General features: G+C 41.6%; 1 protein-coding gene across 3 annotated transcripts in view; it reads right to left on the bottom strand.

Annotated features, from left to right (window-relative positions):
* Window positions 1–22,293, bottom strand: part of LOC141766559 (voltage-dependent calcium channel subunit alpha-2/delta-4-like) — a 114,625-nt gene that overhangs the window by 64,560 nt on the left and 27,772 nt on the right. The window contains exon 1 of one of the 3 annotated variants that reach the window (XR_012593652.1): window positions 2,766–3,364. The exons of 1 other annotated variant lie outside the window; for it this stretch is intronic. Coding sequence is in view for 1 of the 2 variants with exons in the window: in XM_074633507.1 (XP_074489608.1) it covers window positions 2,766–2,887 (122 nt within the window). In the remaining variant the exon portion in view is untranslated. Of the gene's footprint in view, window positions 1–2,765; window positions 3,370–22,293 lie in introns of those variants that run through there. One more of the 3 variants, XM_074633507.1, reaches the window with a different exon arrangement.

Genomic DNA, 22,293 nt, shown 5'->3' with positions numbered 1-22,293 from the left:
CTAACGCTGCCTGACAGCTTCATGCTAATGAGGTTGTTAGTATGAGACACTACAACGGGAAGAACACACGGACTGTCTGACAGGTGAATTCTGGGAAGCACAGTTTAAATATGTGGGCAAAGGAACAGTTACTGAGATGGATTTTAAACAAGAACAAATAAAATGTTCCTGAGATTCTTGCTGCTTTGACGAGCTGTTGATTCACCACCTATGATTAAATATTTTAAATAACGTTAAAATCTATTTCTGACGGATATAATTTATGTTTTTCCAGGTTGTTCTCTGATCTATGTTGTTGTTGTTTTTAGATTCAGTTCTTCTGGTTTATTTTGTGTTTGTTGTGACGAGTGTGATGTATGGTGCCACATATTTCTTTTAGGGCTGTCAAAGTTAACGTGATAACATGTTAACGCAAATTTGTTATAACGCCACTAATTTCTTTAACGCACTAAAGCAATCGATCTTTCATAGGTTGTAGCGGGTTTTTAAAGTCAGAGTGAAGATACTGGTAATATATGAAAATACGAAACCTAAGGAACCCATTGGTATCAACCGTGTCATACTAGCTTGCTGTGAAGGAGGCTAAATTATGCTCGAAACTTACGCTAAAGCTTTGCGAGGAAAAACTGGCATGGCCATTTTCAAAGGGGTCCCCTGACCTCTGAACTCAAGATATGTGAATGAAAATGGGTTCTATGGGTACCCACGAGTCTCCCCTTTACAGACATGCCCACTTTATGATAATCACATGCAGTTTGGGGCAAGTCATAGTCAAGTCAGCACACTGACACACTGACAGCTGTTGTTGCCTGTTGGGCTGCAGTTTGCCATGTTATGATTTGAGCATATTCTTTATGCTAAATACAGTACCTGTGAGGGTTTCTGGACAATATTTGTCATTGTTTTGTGTTGTTAATTGATTTCCAATAATACAAATATACATACATTTGCATAAAGGAGCATATTTGTCCACTCTCATGTTGATAAGAGAAATAAATACCTGACAAATCTACCTTTAAGGCATATTTTAAACAGATAAAAAGTGTGTGATTAATTTGTGATTAATCATGATTAATTATTGACAATCATGCCATTAATCTCGATTAAATTTTTGACAGCCCTAATTTATTTTCATGTTTTCTTGTTAGCCTCCTTGTGAGAGTTTTGGATCAGGAAAGTGAGGATGTTTTGTCCAGTTCTGACCTCTTCAAAGGGCAGTTTGGAGGTTGGCGTTAGGGTTAAAGTTGGAATACGGTTCAGGTTAAAGACATGTAGTTGTGCTGGTTAATGTTAAACTCTAAATTAAACAGCCGATATGAGATAATTTAAAGCAGTTGGAGACAGAAGCACCTGGAATAATTTCTCTGCTCAGTCTGAGTTGTGGACAGAAACAGAGGAGAGCAGATTTCAGAGGGTCCTGAGGGAAAACTGCCGTCAGCTGACACAAACTTATTCCCTCAGGAACGCCGTGAAAACACAGTGCACTCTGGGAGTTTGTTGTCTGAAGCTTAATTTATCTGGAACAAATCCATCCAATCAGGACTATTTTCTATAAGCTTTACATGCACACAGATAGACATGTTTACAATGTGAGCTGCTCAGTACAGAACCCCTACCAGGGTCCCATTAACGGCATAGTTGGAGCCACCTTCAGGATTTTTTATGTGTCATGGACCAACTGCTGCATGAAGAAATAAGATAATAACAACATGATGCTAATCTCCAAATGGTCTGCATGAGTTATTGTAGATTTAGCTGTAAATGTAATGTTTTATTGGATCAATTCAAAGTCCAACTGAAATCACTTTTAGTCAACATGTTTTTTAAAATGTATTGTTAGGGAAAAAACAAAAAGATTTTGGGGGAAATCGGAAATTGGAAATGCTCCTTTACTGTCTCAGCAGCAGCGTTTGACTGACAGCAGCTGGCAGGCTGAGCTCCAGCAGGGGAACGAGAGACAACGTAAACAAATTTGTGCTGTAATGTTTACATGCTGTTTAATGTGCTGTAGCTGAGCAGCTAGTTAGCTAACTAACGTTACAGTGAATTTTTTTCCCCTCACTGTTTGTTTGGTTGCTTATTCAACAGGCTAAAGAGCAGGAGAAGACCTGTGTTTATGTTTTGTAGGTTAAATAAGAAGGAGAGTTTAGCAGCAAAGCTAATGTGGACAATCATGCAATTAATTGTGATTAAATACTTTAATAGATTGGTAGATTGACAGCCCTCGTAAAAACGTGCATATAAGAGCCATCATCGCTCAGATTTGAAAGATATTGAATAATGAGAATTCAGCTAATGATGTGTTTTCATCTGAATGGATCTTTGGCAAAAAAACAAAAACATAAGTAAATTGAAATATCCATGTTTGCATCCATACTCTGCTCTCAAGATTTCCTATAAAAAATAAATAAATCTGCCAATACGGTGGGATAATTTCACTACCTCACTGACCTGTGCGTCTACATTTAATTACAAACTCATGCTGTGCAGCCAAACATTGTTCAAACTCGTAGAACTTTATTTTAAATTCTTTCTGGAGATCCAAATGTTTCCAAAGATACAAAATATGTTTAAAAGGATGCACAAGACATCTAGAATATTTCCATTTGATGGGACCCTTTAAACCTTAAAGTACTTCAGGGTGAAAAACCTGCATGTTATTGGGTTTAATCAGTTTACCAACATCGGTCTGTGTGATTGTACGTGTGATAATTATGGAAGATAACGGGAGCTGAGATCCTGTAGAGGAAGTGAAGAACACTTACGTCTCCGGTGGGATCTTCATCTGAGCCTGAGCTGTAATCCACAGGCAGATAAATCCCAGAATCCTCAGGAGCCCCCTCATTCCTGGCATCCTGCCCTCCATCCTGCTTCCAACACCTGACATCAAACTCCTCCTCGCAGCTCTGACTTTTAAAATCTTGTGAGGCGGTTTCACAAACTGGGATCAGCTCTGGAAGTTTGAGAGTTTCATGAAGAGTTTGTAGGAAACGGCTTCCTCATGTTGGCTAAAGGGAGTAGAGGAAGACGGTGGTCACGGCGGTGGGCTTTGGTACCTGAACGCTCTCCGTCATGTCTGGATAAACCCGTCCTGCTGCCGGCATCTTCTCACCGCTTCCTGTTTTAGCTTCTCATCCTCTTTATAAGAAACTTCCAGACGATTGTGACTTTAAAAAAGTCATCCAAGACAAACTGAAAATCTAGTTTTGGTGCAACAAGAAGAAGAAACTCTTGAGGTTAAATATGAAAATTATTCCTTCTCAGAGACTCCACAGGAAAAATGTGATAGTTTCCAGGTTTTTCCTGTTGCTCCTCATGAAACCAGGACCAATGAGTGGGTTAATTCCTCCACCTTGCAGATATTTAGGAAGACATGAATCCGGCAGTCTGCAGCAGATTTTGCAGCCGCTCGCCTCCACTGTCACCCAATTTGCAAACGTAATCCACTTGGATTAAAAACTCCTCTTCCCCATGGAGAGAGAGAGAGAGGGAGAGGGAGACGAGGGGGAGTGAGGGGAGGGATTGGGGCAGGGGATTGGACGAGGGCTCGGTTTTATCTAAGAGGATTACAGCGATTTCTGGAGACGGGCTCTCCTGCAACCAATCAGAGCAGCCGGAAGAAAAGAAACCCTGAGGTTCAGTTTGGCTGCTGAAAGAGAAAGAGAGACAGTGAGAGAGAGTCGGTGAAAGAGAGAGCGCGAGAGACGGCGAGCGGCGGCGAGAGAGATATGGCGAGCAGCCAACAGTGACATGATGCCACGACACACAAACACAAACACACACATACAGACAATGAGCTGAATATTAACACAAAATTAACACACACTCCTGTGTGCACATGAATTACACTTCACTGACTCCTGTGGGGGGATTCAACCTTTGTGTTTGACTCATCTGAACTTCAGCAGCTCTTGGGTCAGTGCCTGGCTCAGGGGCAGCGGCAGGTTGATACACACACACACACACAGGTTTCGGTCTACACCCTGCTGGACCAGATCGACCGGGACGTTTAATCCAATCTGATAAAAACCTAATTAGAGGCAAAGCTGTTGACCAATTACAGCTCACCACCATCCCTGCTCCTCATCATCATCATCATCATCATCATCATCATCATCAACTGCTGCGATAATGTCCTCGGCAGAAAAACGAAAACATGGGTTGTTTGTTCAACAGCAGGGCTCTAGACTAACATTTTACACTGGTTCCACCGTGGGCCTAACTTTTTTTCATTTAGGTGCACTGTCATCCAAAAATTTTCTCCGTGCCTTTTGGCGCCACAATAATACATTTTAAGCATTTTGTCAGTTCCCATAGGTCTACACTAGAGATGTCAGGATACCAGAAATTTAGTCATCGATACCAATACCAGTGAAATTCCATGATTTTCGATACCAATTTGATAAAACAAACTGTAAAACAATAAGTCCACCACGGCACACCACGGTGCGATAACTGAGGCACCCCCGCCCACACCGCTCGGAGCTGCCGCTGACAGCAGCCCACCGAGTCAGTCCGTGTGCACGTCGGCTTGGGAGTATAACCGAGTAGAGATAGTTAGAGGAGAACATATGTAAGGTTAGGCCGATAATGTCTCTAGTGTTTGCTTTGGATATAAGTTTTACTTTGTGACGGTACTTTTGGAATGCTAATGTTGAGCCGGTATCTAGCTGGTACCAGACTAAAACTTATTGTGAGAGACTGAGAGAGGAGACATGAAGTGAAAATTACTGAGTGACTTTTCTTGGAGTAAATATCACATGACATCACATTTGGTTTCTTCATATTGATTCTGTGTCAAATACAAGATTGTTTACTGTTGATGTCCTAAATTAGTTTGACCTTCTTATTTAAAGTAGATCTGATATTTAAAGCCACTTACAGTCAGTTTGAGGCCTCAGATTCTCAAACAGTCGGCCAGACTTGACTTGCAAAGTCATTAAAACCTGAAGAAGTAATAGTAATAATCTAAAGCTGCACCTCATTCATATTAATTCAACTACAACTCACTAAAGTTATCAGGTGTTCAGATGTTAAGATGCAGCTCTGCTGGCAGCAGTTTGGTGGTTTCACACTTCATTAATTATTGATCAGTCACAAGAATAACCACAGAGTGATCAATAAGATCAGAGTGTCAAAGAAGATCTGACGCTTCACCGCTGTGACCGAGCGCACTGCATAATCACGTTCACACTGTGTCCTTATTATCATCATCATGATACTCATTATGTGTATCGATACAGCTCTTCACTAAACAGATACTAAAACTGATCAATTACAAACTGAAATCAAACCCAATGAGACGTTCTTTGTCTACTTAATAAGCCTCTAAATTATAAATAATCTTAATAGGAAGGATGGGCATAATTATGATTAATATATTATCACAGCTCTGTAACACACATGTTCCTGCCTCCTGTTATAGAAACATAGTCAACTCATGAGTCAACAGCTCCCTCTAGTGTTTAAACACATCACACACAACCATTATCAACAGTTAGACTCACATGCAGCTACTAGTGAGGACCCACATCCCCAGGATCCAACCTGAACCTGAACCTGGTTTCAACCCTAAAACCCTAAAACCAGGTCTACACCCTCACATAAAAAGCCTTTTGAAGAGGTGAGGAGCAAACAAAACGTCCTCAGTGTCAAAGTCTAAAACGCAAATAATCCCAAACACACCTAACACTATAAAATCCAGAATCCAGTACACCGTCATCTCAGAAGTACTCAGATCTTTTACTTGTAAAAGTAGCAGTAACATTATGTAAAAATACTCTGTTACAAGTAAAAGACCTGCATTCAAAATCTGACTTACTAAGTATTAAAGTAAAAATACTCGTTGGGCATAATGGTCCCTTTCAGAGTGTTACAATATATATATAATATTATTTGAATATTATTTCTGAAGAATTAACACACAAACAGCATTTTAATGTAACAAATAAGTATATGTACAGTATATAAACTATAAACAATGTGTGATTAATCGCAAATTAATCAAACATTTTTTACTTTTTTAAGTATTTAATTCTCTTATTCTCTTATCAAAACATCATGGGAGTGGGCAAACTGTGACTTGCCCCAAACTGCATGTGATTATCATAAAGTGGGCATGTCTGTAAAGAGGAGACTCGTGGGTACCCATAGAACCCATTTTCATTCACATGTCTTGAGGTCAGAGGTCAAGGGACCCCTTTGAAAATGGTGGTACCATGGTTGGTACCAAGGGATTCCTTAGTTCTTCTACCAGTATCTTCACTCTAGCTTTAAAACTGAGCCCACTACAACCTAAAAATCGCAAGTTGCGTTAATGCATTATTCAAATTAGTGCTGTAATTAGTTGCATTAACACATTATTACAACTGTTAACTTTGACAGCCGTAGTATATAATAATGCTATCAGTCAAATTCATCTTTAACTTTGTTTATTGTGCGTTTTGTCTCTTTTTTGGAAAATGAATTACACTCAAAATACGAGTGTAGGGATGTGGAGAGAGAGTCTGTAACTATCACTGTTTATATAAAATGATTTAAGAGGCGCTGGATTATTTACACAATATACAGTATATACAGTACATATATACAGTATAACACATGTATAATGTGTATATTTGCATTAATTCTGCTGAGAACAGAAGTTATGAAACAGAAATCAAAGTGTAGTGAAGTGATGGATCAGGTTTTAAGACACAAACTGGTGTCATCATTTTTATGATCCTGGTCAAGAAGTTCAGGCGACTCCTCACAGCAGCACATTCCTCACTTGGACTTCTCAGAACTGTGTGTGTGTGTGTTGTAAGGTGCTGATGAGGTTGGTTCCAGGTCCTGGAGGTGTCGTGGAGGATCTGGTAACAGCGTGGTTTCAGTGTCAGAGCCGGGAGTAAATCACATGGTTAGTGTGCTTCACTGACCCTTCACTGAAAATCGGAATGTCACGAGAGATTCCGATAACATTTTTTCCTTCCCAATACCGATTCAGATACCTGAACTTGTGGTATCGGCCGATGCCGAGTACCAATCTGATACCAGCGTGATAAAAAAATATATATATAGTTATAATAAAAAACGATTCCGTATTCTCTTAGATGCCTCCTCAGTGGACAGTCTGGGTGCTAATTTGTCCTGCAGGGTGCAATATTCACACACCCTACTAGGGTGCTGCCACCCCTGTAAACAGAAGCCTTACATACTGAACATATCGCCGAACATATCGCCGTTTTACTTGTTGGATTTTCCACTGTGAAATATTGCCAAATGACTGACATTTTCCTCGCTCTGACTACCGTTACACTCTCCACTAGCACCACACTGTTGTTGTTTGCTAGCGTCACGTGACAAACTACCTGCAATCAGTTCTTGCACCATCCCTCGCAGGGAGAGAGGGCACAGCGTGCACTAACTCCACGGCTCCGTGAAGCGGTGAGGTTTGGGTGAGGGGTACTATAAAGCTCACAGCCAGAGGCGCGAGCCACCTTCACCTCAGGACAGCAATTGATTTTTGCTTCTGATTTTCAAACTGGAAAAATCATGATGGCTGCTACAAAAACTTTTCTCAGAAAATTTGAGGATAAAAATAAATACGCGATCAGATGCAGAATCAATCCTCATTCTGTAAGACGCAGCTTTAAAAGCTGAGTAACATATAAAAGCAGCGTCCCTGTCCCATACAATAACTGATCACAGCTCAGAAATACTTCTGCACTACGATACGAGTTGTGACACGTAGCGTGACATGCTGGTCACCAAGTGTCATCGGGCTCCTCTCGACACCCACCCGGGGGGGGTCAGAGGTCAGGTGGTGTCCATAGCTACATACCAGTTACATAACCTCCTTCCCTCTCACTTTCAGTAAACACTGATCAGTTACTGACCAGAAACCGCATCGAGTAGCCAATCTTCCCAGAAGCTGTGGCCATTTTGGGGTTTTTTAACCAATGGTATGAAAAACATTTTAAGCCTTTATTACCAAGTTGACAGTAGAGAGTAAACAGGAGATGAGGGGCAAATAATTGACAGAAAATGAACTATTCTGATAATTGATTAATTATTTTTGTCATTTTTCAAGCAACAACGCGCAACGTTTGCTGGTTCCAGCTTCTAAAATGTGAATATTTCACACTTTTCTTTGTCATATATGACAGTAAACTGAATATCTTTGGGTTCTGGACTATTAAATAAAACAAGCTACAGTATGTGAACACTTCACGGTGGGCTGTGAGAAAGTTTTACAGGGATTTTTCACTATTTTCTGATATTTTATAGAAAAAAAAGTAGTAAAATGAGTAGTAAAGTCGTAAAATGAACTATTAGGTGAATCCAGAGTTATTTTCCTCGTCATAATGAACGTGCATCAGACCCACGGGACTGCACCGCCCTGCACATTCATATGCCATATCCGGTTCTGCCAGCTTCCTGCTAGCTGTATGCGGCTGTAATAATGAATATATTGGCTGTAATTCATCACTTTTATTATCTTCTAATACACCCATGGGCTGTATGCTGTAAGCCTGTACCGTGGTGGATGTATTAACGTCTCTGTTCCCAAACAACCGGCTATCGGCCAGTAGCTAGTATTGCTAGTAACATGATATCAACAGAATTTAATGGAGTTGTAGGCTATTTACTAACACGCAGGGCAAAAGCACAGGACACAATCTCTTCTACATCCATGGTCTATTGGACTCCATTTTGGATCCTTGACATGAAAAAGTTTGAGATTGATCTCAAAATGTGTGCTGGATTTTTCTAACTTCCATTTATGTCCATCGCTCACTTTATACGCCTCTGGGAAGCAAAAAGTTTAATAAATAAGTAAGTAAATAGTAATAATAGTATCCATCTTTATATCTTTATTGTTCAACACAGGCCATTTCAGTAGAGACATTAAATATGACAATAGAATAGAAAGTATTAAGTTTTACTTTTGCACGGCTCTTTGTAGGCGGATGTTTTACTGGCGTCCGGTAATCGATTTCAGTCCAAAATGGCGGAAGCATAGCTCTGCTGCTGGGCGGTGATGTTGAAATGCAACAACGAACCATTGACTTTCACTTGTAATCAATATACTGTAAGTTCATTGGTTCAGTTCGCCTGTTGATGATGCAACTGTGACAGAAGAATGAAGACAGCATCATGTAAAGTTCACTGTGTTGGATTACCATTTACGTTTTGAGTCTCTGCAAGTTGAAAGTCAATTAATTGAACTGAAACCAATGGCTGCACGAAAAGAAAGGAAATCTAAAAACTGACAACTGGTGTAAAATAAGTCTGTAACAGGACAAGCCAATGTAGAAGCATCAGTATGAACCTCACACTTCTCAGCAGTGTTTTGTGTGTTTTTAACGGTGGATTTTGTCTCCGGCGTCTCTACACAGCAAACAGCTGCTGAGCTATCAAAGTCCAGTCCATCATCCTCAGCTCCATGTTAACACACCACCACACTCACCACCACTGCTGTGTGTGTGTTGAGGGGGGGTGCTTCATCCCTCTGATATGGAGGGCTTAGCCGGCCTGGAGCACAACAATGGTCGCATTGAGGAGGACGTTGCCCCGCGTGGCCTGGCGTGGATGGAGGGTTATGGAGGGGTTTGGGGGGGTGATATGGGATGTTCTTTGGGGGGGTTGTTATGTGTAGAGACCCTGAGCCCTGCAGCTGTCGCCTGGCACGCTCCGGCCTCGGGGAGAACCGACAGCTCACGTCACTGCCAAGTGTCCTGCTGCGGCCGATGGCGGGGGCCTCTGTCATCGTGGGGCATCTGGAGGGGGGGGGACCAACGACCACCACAACACCACCCTCCCTCCCTCACCCCTGGGCTGCATGTCACCCAGCTGCTTCACCCTCTGATGCCCCCTTAAGATGGAACGTGTCACGGTTTGAGCGTCAAGCCGTTTATGCCGCTCACATGTGATCTGCTGTCGAGGCAGAGCGTCAAAACCAGCAGCTGTCAATCTCTCTCGCAAAGCAGGCGACTCAACAACCAGCTAGTTTATACTTTGTACAAGGGGCGTCCGAAATAGCTCCTCCCTACTCTGTGATGGACACTCAAGAGACACATCTAATGCCTACTATACACTAGAAATCTTTGAAAAGACTGAAGTTTGACACCCTCTCACATCTAAAGACAACGTGTTTTCAGTCAGTTTGTAGTCCCAGACTATAATATTTAGCAAAGACTGGGGATCTTGCAGGGTCACTATTTACAAGACTACAACTAGATTCCTTTAGAGATGATATCACTTCCTGCTCCTGGTGGACATTTACAAGAAGAAAAACTGTTGAGAAACAAGTGGACAGAAACGTACAGTTAGCTCGTAGGCTAACAGCGAACATTCCAGTAGCTAACGTTAGCTTGCATGTAGCCCCGTTTTGGACAGTGGTTAGCTAGCTAGCTATAGCATATAGCCTACTCACTGCAGCTTTTTTCCTCTCCTCTATCGTGGTACAAATGGGAGGACAAATCAAAGAGACACTCTTGTTCACTCCACGACTCCACCAGTTCCTCCATGTTTACTGCTTCCTGTTTGGTGCTGGAGAGAGCGCTCCTATTGGTTGTTGACAATGTTCACGTCATCGAACTTACGATAATATTAAACTTGTTTGATTTTTTCGGAACGTCAAGATGAGACAAATACTGACTTAAGACAGCTTGGACTGAGTTTTATGACCACCTTACACTAAACCATTGAGATTACGGGAGCGCGCCGCAACTCTAGCAAAACTCTCGTGACTTTATTCCGCCATTGGAAATATGTCTGTGACATGAAATCACTTGAAAAGTCGCTTGGTGTAAGGTCGACATTACCAGCATATATTGTGATCTTTCATGGTTTGTGTTTGGTATCATAAAGATTGGATTTTACAGCACAAAAGGTAGATAAAAACTAAACACAGCATTATACAACAACGTGACTGAATAAAAAGAAAGACTATCTACAGTAGTGTGGCATCGCCGTGGTCATTGGCCTTTTGCACATGCTCCTCAGCTTACTGGCTGATCCTTCCACATATTACATCACTCCCGTCCATATCGTGTTGCTCAAAAGTTGAAATATTCACGGCGACATCTGTTTAATTAGAAATCCAGGCCTGATCGATGTGTGCCAAACCGCAAGTGCAGAGGTTTAAACTGCTGCTCCTCCCGCTGCATCAGTTCTTGTTCTCTGTTCCTCCGGCGCTCAGCTCACAGTTGGTTTATTATTTATCTGCCGGCGTTGGGCCAACAGTTGCTGTTCGGCCTCTTGTCCTCTCTGAAGCCACCTGGAGCTGTCACTTCACTTCATTACTACTGCTGCTGCTGCTGCTGCTGCCGCCTCGGCTGCTCAGAGACAGTCTGCAGAAAAAGTTGTCCGTGTTTTCATCTCAGAACTTTAACCCTTTCGAAGTGTGTTTTCAGTTCATCAAAGTTAATGATAATATTTTTAGTTGCCTAAAAATGTCTTATTCGGCGTTGGGTTGTGCTTAGCTCCACCCTCTGGTGTCAATTCTGGTTGCAAAAAAACAAGATGGAGACGGCCAAAAACCAAGATGGTGACGGCCAAAAACCAAGATAATGACGACCAAAAACCAAAATGGTGACGGCCAAGAACCAAGATGGTGACGGCCAAAAACCAAGATAATGACGACCAAAAACCAAGATAATGACGACCAAAAACCAAAATGGTGACGGCCAAGAACGAAGATGGTGACGGCCAAAAACCAAGATAATGACGACCAAAAACCAAAATGGTGACGGCCAAGAACCAAGATGGTGACGGCCAAAAACCAAGATGGAGACAGCGAAGAACCAAGCTGGATGATTAAACTAATATTTTGTAAAATATTTCTCAGTAAGCATGGATTTGAATGAGAAATATGTTACCTCGGCATTATCATATATGTTACCTCGACATCTAGACATCTTTTGACCTGCAAATGACTAAATCAAGACCCACTTGGTGGGATCTTGTAACCACAAAGGTTGCTCACCAACACAGGGTCCATTTAGAAGCCCTTCTGGTTCTTTCGATCACATCACATGACCTTCCTCAGCAGGAGGAGTTTGCCCAGCTGTCACAGATTTGCAGATGTTTGATTGAGTAGTTTTAATTGCCTATACTGATGAAGGTCACCTTGCACTCCTCTGGAAGTCTTTGGGGGAGGAAGGTGTGTTGGAAAAGCCACCAAAGAATAAATGATGAAGAGAAAATCTGACCTGAGGAAGTTCTTTGTCAGATTCAAATGTTACATGGCTTGCGAGCCTCGGGCAGCATGCTGAATATTTTCATCACTAGTATAAAATGACAGTTTGGCTATGAGGACTTGTTGGGACTTGTTGGGACTCGTCCTGACCAAGGAAGAAAGGTCATTCCAACTCTGACGATCTGATGAGCTTCAACATCCGTGACTGCAGCAGTTGTTCGTCTGTTAAACCTTAAACATCATCAGAGACGCCAACACCTCTTCAGCCAGTCTACCTGATCCTCATATCCACCTCTTCTCTCTGTGTTGTCAGAGACTGTAAAGGTCGGGGGCCCTCCATCAAACCTAGGCCGCTCGCCCACCATCTCTCTGTGTGGTCACTCGTAAACTCGTCCTCGTGGCGGCCCACGACGCTGCCACTTGCCTTGCGCGTAAAAACATCTCGTTAAAAAGCCCGTTACCTTCGGACGGCGTGGCGCTCCGAGATAACAACACCTCACAAATACACACACACAGATGGTTTTCCACTTCTGAAGCGAGAGCTCGATAAACAAATCAGCACGAAAACAAAGAGCTTTCACTGCTGATCGACCCCCAGATGCAGTTTCATTCGCCCGTTAAAGGAAGCAAAGGGTCGTGTTATGTTACAGTCGGGTCACATACTGTCTTTACATCTTCACTACAGACGGTAAAAGAGTCTTCTTCTGTGGTGGTTTCATTTTAATGGAAACCAAACGAGTGTGGAGGTTTAAGAGGAAGGGCAGACCAGATCAGGTGTGTGTGGTTTGTGTGTTTTCGTTTGTCACCCAACAACAAACGAAATAAAGTTCTGTGGTTTTAAACAATAAAGAGGTTGAAGTCCCTGACCACATGTTGTTCCACCTCCTCTGTGTGTTTTTTAACAGCAGGTTGAACTCAGATTCCTCCAAACTGAATCAGAGGTCAGTTACTCACAGCAGCGTTCAGAGGCGATGATTCGGTTTGACTGTTAACATGTTTCTGGTGTTTGTCACTTTCTGAATGTTTAAACCAGATACTGAATGGTTCTTCAACAATGTTTAATATTTGGCAAACAGAGAGGCCAGACACATCAGTCACAGTGGTTTTATTCCACAGAAAATCTGCTTCACATTCACATCTTTCTCATATCATAAATATCATGAAAGACACTCATATTCACAGATCTGTGCCTCCACACAATGAATCTGAGCTCTGAGCTCCGCAGGAAGTTCCTTCAACCTCACGATTCGGTTTCTGCTCTGATATGCATTATCTGCTATGACACATTATATAGACCAGGGCTGTACAGTGACATATAAATATATGTTGCATGTGCTACGAAAAAATTGGTCTGTGCGATGAAATAAATGTCCACAGTAGCACCCATGCGATGCACCGATGGATGTAACTTCAGTTCTATAAGTACGAGAACAGTATTGCCGGGTTCACACTACACAAGAATCAAGCTGATATCGGGCCTGATTCCTCCCGACAATCGTCAGCAAAGCCCTGATAGTTTGATGGTTCTAAAGATTATCTTTCCAGATGTTCCTGTGGTGCTGTAAGTTAAGAGTGTTTTTAACATCCCCCGATCGGCTCTGAAGTCCATCCTGGCCGCACCAATTTCAAAACGTAAATATTAAACATGTTCAATATGCATGATGGGATATCCTGTTGTGTGTGGGGAACCCCGAGGACAGCTGATGACGTGGTCACGTTAGAAAGAATGATAGCCAATAGAGAACCAAGCTGACTGAAGAAGGAAGGACAACCACCGCCGTCATGGCGGCCGCCGCTAATGCATGAGCTAATGCTAAACGTGAAGCATAAAGTAGTAGTAAGATGGAGCTCAGAAATGGAGGACCAACTTGTTGATTAGTGTTTATTTAATGTGTCTCCATGACTTCATCTATTCATCCTTCGTCAGTATTCAGTACAAAGTAAAACATCACTAATTCTTCCTGCCCGTCGTCCACCATGTTTGTTTACACTAAAGTCCCGTTTGATCATGCAAGAGATTTTGCGAGATTTCTGGTGTTTTTTAGTGGGGACACTTGTTGTTCATCAATGAATCTGTTAGTGTGTGGTGTTGCTGTTTTGGCTAAATCGTTACTCTCCACACACTATAGAAACAAAACTGTTAAATTGATTAAAAAATACTTAAGTGGGGCCGGCCTTTAGGAGCGGAGGAGTGAGTGACACGCTGCCTGGATGCGGGTGAGAGATGTGATATAAAACCAGATCATCATTTTATTTTATAAAAATGCAGAGCAGTGACAATACAGACATTTCATACATCCCGCGTAATATAACGTGGACCTGCCGATGCGCTTTCAACCTGCGCTGGACCCGTTCATATGAGTCGTCTCTGTCAGTGGAGACTTCAGACAGCAGGGTAGTTCATACACTTTAACAGTGTAAAAATAAACATATCAGTGCTCTCTTGTGGTTAAACTTTGTAGCTGTTTCTAAATTAACCCAAGTTTGTTATTTTGGTCCTGCAATGTCTGCTATCAGCCGACATATCCACCAATTATACAATCTATCTATAATAAGCTAATATCGGCTGATATATCCTTATCCCTATAACCGTTGGGAAACAGAGATGAGACACTACAAGACATCAGAATCAGAATTTATGACTTCATGATAGTAGAAAGGTTCATAGATGAGCACAAAAGGAAACTCAGAGTCAACCTTGACCTTTCCCCTCAGAGGTCAGAGGTCATTTCCAGCAGAATAAAAGCAGCTCCGGACAAAATGCAGCGTTAAACCTCTGGCACGGCCGCTGCCTCCCGCTCTGCCTCTTCAAACTATCAATGAAAGGATTCCAACTTGGCACAACGCTCAGATTCTGCAGATTGAGCGGACGATTAACACACAAGAGGCTCTCAGAGCGGCAGAAATCCCCTCTCTGCTGCGCGGTGTCCTCTTACCCAGCACAATTTTCAGGGGTTTTAAGCGTCTTCCTGTGGAAATCAATATATTCTCTGTGGTGAAAATGATTCACGGTGAAGGTCTAACCAGAGCGAATCCAGAGCTCAGCGGCCGCCCGCTGCTGCTGCTGCTGAAAGGCCATACTTCAAAGTGCTCATCCACAGACCTCCAGATTAACCCCCGAAACACTCAGCCAGCAGGCAGCCATGTTACTGTAACATCCCTCAGTACACATGTGATATTATCTGTGATTTGTTACAATAATCCTACAGAGGAAGTAAAGTCACTGCAGCAGCACAAAAGGATGAAAATGTAAAAGATAAAACAGGCAGAAGATGATGAAGCTATTTTCTTTATGCTGCTCTCATGTCTGAGTTCAGTCTTTACTGTTTAACCCCCTGAAAGTAAAAATGAAGGGTACAAATATCATATGAAACTAGAAAACCGAATGAATCCTTTGGTACCAACCATGTCATACTAGCTTGTCAGGAAGGAGACTAAATAACACTTCAAACTTATGCTAAATTTTGGCGAGGAAAAACTGGCATGGTCATTTTGAAAGGGGTCCATTGACCTCTGACCTCAAGATATATGAATGAAAATGGGTTGTATGGGTACCCACGAGTCTCCCCTTTACAAACATGCTGAGCTGCATCTCAAATTAATCTTCAGGTTCCCAGCTTTCAGATGATGTACACCGCTTCTATGTGACATCTAATGTTGACCTGCTATCTCCCCCTAAAGACCCCCTGTACCCCCTTAAAAAAGACAAAAACTGGTCTATTGTAGGTTTCAGAGGGTTAAGTCAAAGCTGCCATTTAGAAACTGACAGTTTAAAGGTCTGAACTGTGTTTAAGTGAATACATTTCTGTCATATTCTTAAGATTTCAAGCATAAATAGTAGGGATGCACCGATACCAGTACCGGGTCCGATACTGTGCTCATGTACTCGTACTCGCAAAATGGCTCCAATACAACGGCACCGACACCACTTTATGGTGGTGCGGCCGACCTTGCGGGGCCGGGATTCCACCTCAGCCGGCACGCACCGGCCCTCACTTTCATTGCGCCACAGGGTTTTGCTTGCACCCTTTAACTAGCGCGTGCCCCCTGGCGCCTTTTACGTGGGCTGAGCCCCGATCTGGCGGCATGACGTGGTTGAGGCACACAGAGGGCAGTCCGCACCGGGAGCAGGGGGCCGCCCCCGGCGGGGTGAGAGGGCGCAGCGAGCCCATTGTCCACAGTGCGGCGAAGTCCTGGCGGGGAGCACTGTAAAGCTGCGGCCTTCGCTCAAGCATTTCCAAGCCGACCTAGAGCCGGTCGCGGCGCACCGCCTTGTATGCGGTACTCTCCAGCCTGCCGTGTGTCGCTCACACCCTCCAGCTGGCTGTTAACGAGGGTGTTTTGGCACAGAGAAGTACTCTTATCGGTACTCGGTATCGGCGAGTACCCAAATGTAAGCAAGATGACAGAAATGTTCAATATAATCTGATGACTAAACAGTACTAAGTTAACTAAATTAAAAAAAATAGCAGACAAAATCATTTCGGTCACATTCCGGTGACTAAAACTGAACTAAAATGTTTTGAGTTGTCGTCGACTAAAACTAAACTAAACTATGAAAGATAAAAATTACTTAAATGTGACTAAAACTAAGAAGCATTTTTGTTTTAAGACTGAGACTAAATCTATAATAGCTGCCAAAATGAACATGGGCACTCCGTGGTGATTTTATAACCAAACTACTACTGTGTAAATCACAAGTTTCCTCACAATACAATATTATATCAATTCTTTGGACAAACGATATTTGCAGATATCAATCTGCTACTATACGATTTTGATTTGATTAAATTCAGGGGCCTGCGATCGGTAAGAGACAATATCATTATGCCCATTTAAGACATTTATATCAACTCACAAAAAGAAACTAAAATATGATTTGACTATTTTATTACTGGACTCTTCCAGGCATTTAAATCAAAAACAATATTATTTTTAATAAACAGAATATAAAAAGACACCTCCACCAAATCATATTAAACCCACTGGATCAAATATCTACATGTTCAGTGATCAGAAGCAAATTCCTTGATGATCCCAACCTGACAAGAAGATCAGAAAATAGACGGGTTTGTTTAATTATCCTGAGATCTTGACATAATTGATTTCATCTCAATCACAGAATATTTATGTAACATGAAGCTTCAAGAATTTCCCAAGTTGGGATCAACAAAGTACATCTATCTATCTATCTATCTATCTATCTATCTATCTATCTATCCATCAATCTATAGTTAAAAGTCTAAGATGAACACAAAACATCGTCCATGTCGTCTCAGACCGTCATCAGGACGACAGTTTAAACCACGTTTATGTTTCTGCATCTGGATTTTTAAGAAACAGAGCTCTCATCCCATACGCAGATACTTTATCTGAACATTTCAGGACTCTTATGGAGCAAAAATATTTCACTCTTGCTGACATTCATTTGGTTTATTCATAATACCACAAAAACACAAATATGTGTATTTCATCCTACGACAAATGTGGTTTTCCATGAACTTGTCACAGCTGTTGGGTTGACTTTTCAGAGGTCAGGTTTAAGTGAACTTTCTTTGGACAATAAACACAATAAAGTGACCCAGCTGGTTGACACAGTTTGTGGTACATGTAGTCATGTAAAGTGACTTTTTGAACAGATCTTCGTCTTAATCAGTTTGGTAAAAAGATGAAAGTAAAGTTTAGAGATTTAGAGAGACAGTAAAAGTTCAGATCCTGGTCCAGGACCTGGAGGACCTCTGACTGCACAGGGTTAACATGTCCCAGGAGACAGACACACTCACACACTCACACACTCACACACACACACACACACACACACACAAACACACATACGCACACACACACACCGCACCAGTCTAATCCCCCCAAAGCAGCAGCTTTAGTGTAATTCACGCCGCAGCTGTCCACTGCTGGAAGAATCGAGAAATTGTCCTGCACATGTTCAGCTGCAGGAACAAATGTCACGGAGCACAGCAAATGAAAAAACAAGATGGACTCCTGAACCGCACACACAGACACACACACACTCAGTATAAACATGCCAGTGTTGGCATGATGTGTAGTCGGGGAGGAGGGCAGGTGGAGGCTGCCAGAGGTTTCATAGCAAAGAGAGCGGTGTGTGTGTGTGTGTGTGTGTGTGTGTGTGTGTGTGTGTGTGTGTGTGTGTGTGTGTCACGATGTTGATTCAATATCGGAAATCGATCGAAATAGAGAGTTGAAGTCACGCCCCTTCCGGTGGACCACCATGAGACCTTATTTCGGAAAAACGGTAGTCAACGGAGAAAGACAATATTTTTTTGAATTGCTTCATGAATCACACATATGATGTTTGTCAACAAAAAGATAATTTTCCAAGTCAAGAAAGTCTCAGTTTGTTGTAAAACTGTTGAAGTATCAGACTGTGAAAATACGTCATTAGAAAGATGACACCCAAAAGTGTGGTAGTGACGTCTCTCTCTCTGAAGCTACGATGTCTGTATGTTTCCTACTGGGATGAACTCACACCAGCAACAGGTCTGATCCTTCTTTCCCTTCCTGGCTGATAAAAACACCAGGAGTCGCTGGATAAAACATTAGGGATGCACCGATACCGGATCGGATATCTGGCCGATACTGACTCAAATAGCTGGATCGGGTATCGGTGACAATGGGGCCGATCTATTCAATTCAATCCTATCTTTATGTACTATATATACTGGAATTTAAATTATATTTTGAAATTAAGTTTTGACCAATTTGTTGCTGAATTAAAATTGTTATTCCTGTTCATTTTTAAGAGTTTTTACCAAGTTGTTGGTATACAATTTATTATTCTAATAATAAAGAACAATTCAGTAAAGTCATATCTATGTATTTGTTAGGAAAGCAATGTTTAAGTCCAGCCTGATGATGTTTCCTTACATATAAAAGAATGATCCCAGTCTCTTCCACACAGTGAGGCATACAGCTTATTAATTAAACACTGGTATCAGATCGGTACTCGGTATCAGCCGATACTCAAAGCCAAAGTATCGGTATCGGTAACGGGACTGTAAAATTCGGATCGATGCATCCTTGAACTGTGGTACTGTAGTAATAACTCCAGCTGTGAGATAAATGCAGCGCAGTACAAAGTACATTATTTCCTTCTGAATTGTAGTAGAGTAGAATTTGAGTAGATTGAGTAGAAATATCAGAAAACACAAAATTTTACTAACAGTAAGTACAGTATTTGAGTAAATGTGACTTCATAATTTATAGATCCATGATGAGAACGTCTGACACCCAAATCAAAATACACATCAGATCAGGTAGCAGAGTGATGAGACGTTCAGGTGTCTCAGCTTAGACAGGATTCTTTAAATTTAAATTCAAACAACATTTTCTCCTCATGTCTCGGACCGATAAACCCAGAGTGAAGCCAGCAGTGTGTGTGTGTGTGTGTGTGTGTGTGTGTGTGTGTGTGTGTGTGTGTGTGTGTGTGTGTCATACATTCTCAGCGTGTCCGTGGTCTTACTGAGCATTAGTGGACACATTTACCAACATGCCAGACGACTCAGGAAACATGCTGCAGTGCTCAGCTCGGCCTCAGGGTGGGAACACTGAGCTGACAGACTCTCTGTGACAATAATAAAGTCTAAATAAAGCTGTGAGAAAACAGAACAGAGAAAACAGCTGTATAATATCTCTGCAAGGAAGCTTTCAGTCTTAACATTTTAGCTTGGTGACTAAAGATATTTAACTTAGTCTGAGTTAAGTCCTGGAGTTTGTGAATGTTTTCCAGGCAGGGAGGGTTTAACAAAAAGACGCTATTAAGATGCATTATGGGAAATGTAGGATCTAGTTTCTTTTTTTGCATTTCAAACTCCCTCTGAATCTCAACTGAAAAACATAATCTGCATTTGTAATGAACCTCGTTATCGGTGTGTGTTTCATGCTTCAATGTAGGGATGTCAAAAGAACCGATACTTCGGTACCAAGTTTGGCCGGATGCCAAAGTTCTGAAAACGTGGCCTGTAATTGTTATTCTACAGTACCGTAGGCAAAGAGTATAGAAGCAAAGAGACTAAACCCCGCCCCTGCCGCCATTTTGGACCGAAAACACTTACTATATTTCTAATATTTTATTGTTCACAGACCATTTCAGTAGAATATGACAATAGCATAGAAATAACTTAGTTTTACTTTTTACGGCACTTTTTATGCGGACGTTTTACTGGCTTGTTGACTTTCATTTCTTGGCGATATACGTTCTTTGCCGTAGGTACGGGGGATCAGGGCTCGGGATGACAGCGTCGAAAACAGAAGTTTTCCCTGATAATGCTACCTTGTGAACAACAAATCCGTGTTGAAATCAGCTAGTCGCCGTTAGCTAACGTTAACGGAGGTTGCATTGATTAACATTAGGATGCGTTCAGGCCCTATTCCATAAACATGAGTATTGGCTGAAGATTATTATAACGTTATCACGATGTGTTCAAATGTAAATTTTGTTTTTGGCGAGAAACTTGAGGCGGATCATCAGGGATTAATAATAAATTCGCAAAAAAACAGTATACAACAGTAATGAAGGACTGTATGTTGAAGTACATGGGATTTATTGTTTTGCATATGTTTTTTACCGTGGTATCAGACTGGGTATCGAGATTTGTGGAATTTCACTGGTATCGGTATCAACTAGGGCTGCACAATTTTTGATTTTCTATATAAACATTGTAAACTCTACTGATTCTGTGTATTTGTTTTGGATATCTGTGTTTTTTGCTTCGTGTGTCTGTATTTTTGTGAGTATTGTCATATACTGTATATACTGTTTTATGACAGAATAAATGATAAATGGTATAGCAGTACTTCTTAACTCTATTACCGTCTACCATTTTTTTACATAAATATAACGCTCTGTTGATTTATTTTTCCTGCTGTCAATCAGCTTTTATAGGTGTTTTTAAATGGTGTAAAATCCTGAGAAAGCCTGAAAGTTCACGTCCCATCATTTATCTCCTCAGTTTAAAAGTAAAAAGGTAATTCCTACTACGTTGACTAAGCAAACACTGGTCCTTGTTAAATATCAATTAAACAAACTATTTCTGATAGTTGGAGAATGAAGTCTCTCTGTATCAACACCATCCTATACAGCCACCTCGGTGTCCTGCCGAACGAGCGGCACGTAAACGTCTCTCAGAACGATGACGCTCCGATAGTTGGCTCTGACACAATCTGCTCTCTCATTTTACATTTCAGGCATTTCGCTGACACTCTTCATCCTAAATGACTCCCCAAGAGGGAGACAGGAGAATCATAAAAACACATGTCATGTTGTTCTGTGTACCGTGGTGTTTATTTAGTTAAAGTTTCCGTACGGTGCTTGTGTTTTTTGTGTTTAAACGACATTTAGGGGCATTGGCTTCTCTTGTTAAATGAAAAGAACAACACATTTATACTCAAAGTAGCCGTAGTCAGCACCTTCTCTGGAATCTGCACCTCTTTTACAATTTAGATAAAGTTGTAGTATGATGGAGCTCAGGAATGGAGGACCAACTTGTTGATAAGTGTTTATCTAACGTGTCTCCATGACTTCATCCATCCATCCTTCATGAATTTTCAGTACAAAGTAAAAACTAACATCACTAATTCTTCCTACCCATCGTCTGGCATGTTTGTTTAGACTAAAGTCACGTTTGATCACAAGAGATTTTGAGACATTTCTGTTTTTTTCAGTGGGGACTCTTGTTGTTGATGAATGAATCTGTTAGTGTGTGGTGTACTGCTTTGGCTAAATCGTTGCTCTCCAAACACTAGAGGAACAAACGTGGTGACGTGAAGGCTTGTGACCATGAACTTTAGCTTTTTACTTCTGGCGATTGCATTTACACTTACATTTACACAAAATCATCAAATTGGTGATCATTTGTGGAGATTATCTTGCGGAACAAAACATGTAAGTATCATAAACGTGTGTTTAGCTTATTCTCTGCAATAATCCAAAACCCAATGGATCAATCCCTTTGGCTTTTTGTAGAGGGAACCAGGGCGATGCTAACTTCCTGGTTGGCCTACAAAATTCAAGTCATCCCTGCAGCACCCTATTCTGGCTTTAAAAACTTAATGTGCACCATTTGTTATTTGGA

This window comes from Sebastes fasciatus, chromosome 4, assembly GCF_043250625.1.
Source record: "Sebastes fasciatus isolate fSebFas1 chromosome 4, fSebFas1.pri, whole genome shotgun sequence".
Taxonomy (NCBI): Eukaryota; Metazoa; Chordata; class Actinopteri; order Perciformes; family Sebastidae; genus Sebastes; species Sebastes fasciatus.
Note: the sequence above shows the minus strand (reverse complement) of the source record. Positions and strands in the feature narration are given on the sequence as shown.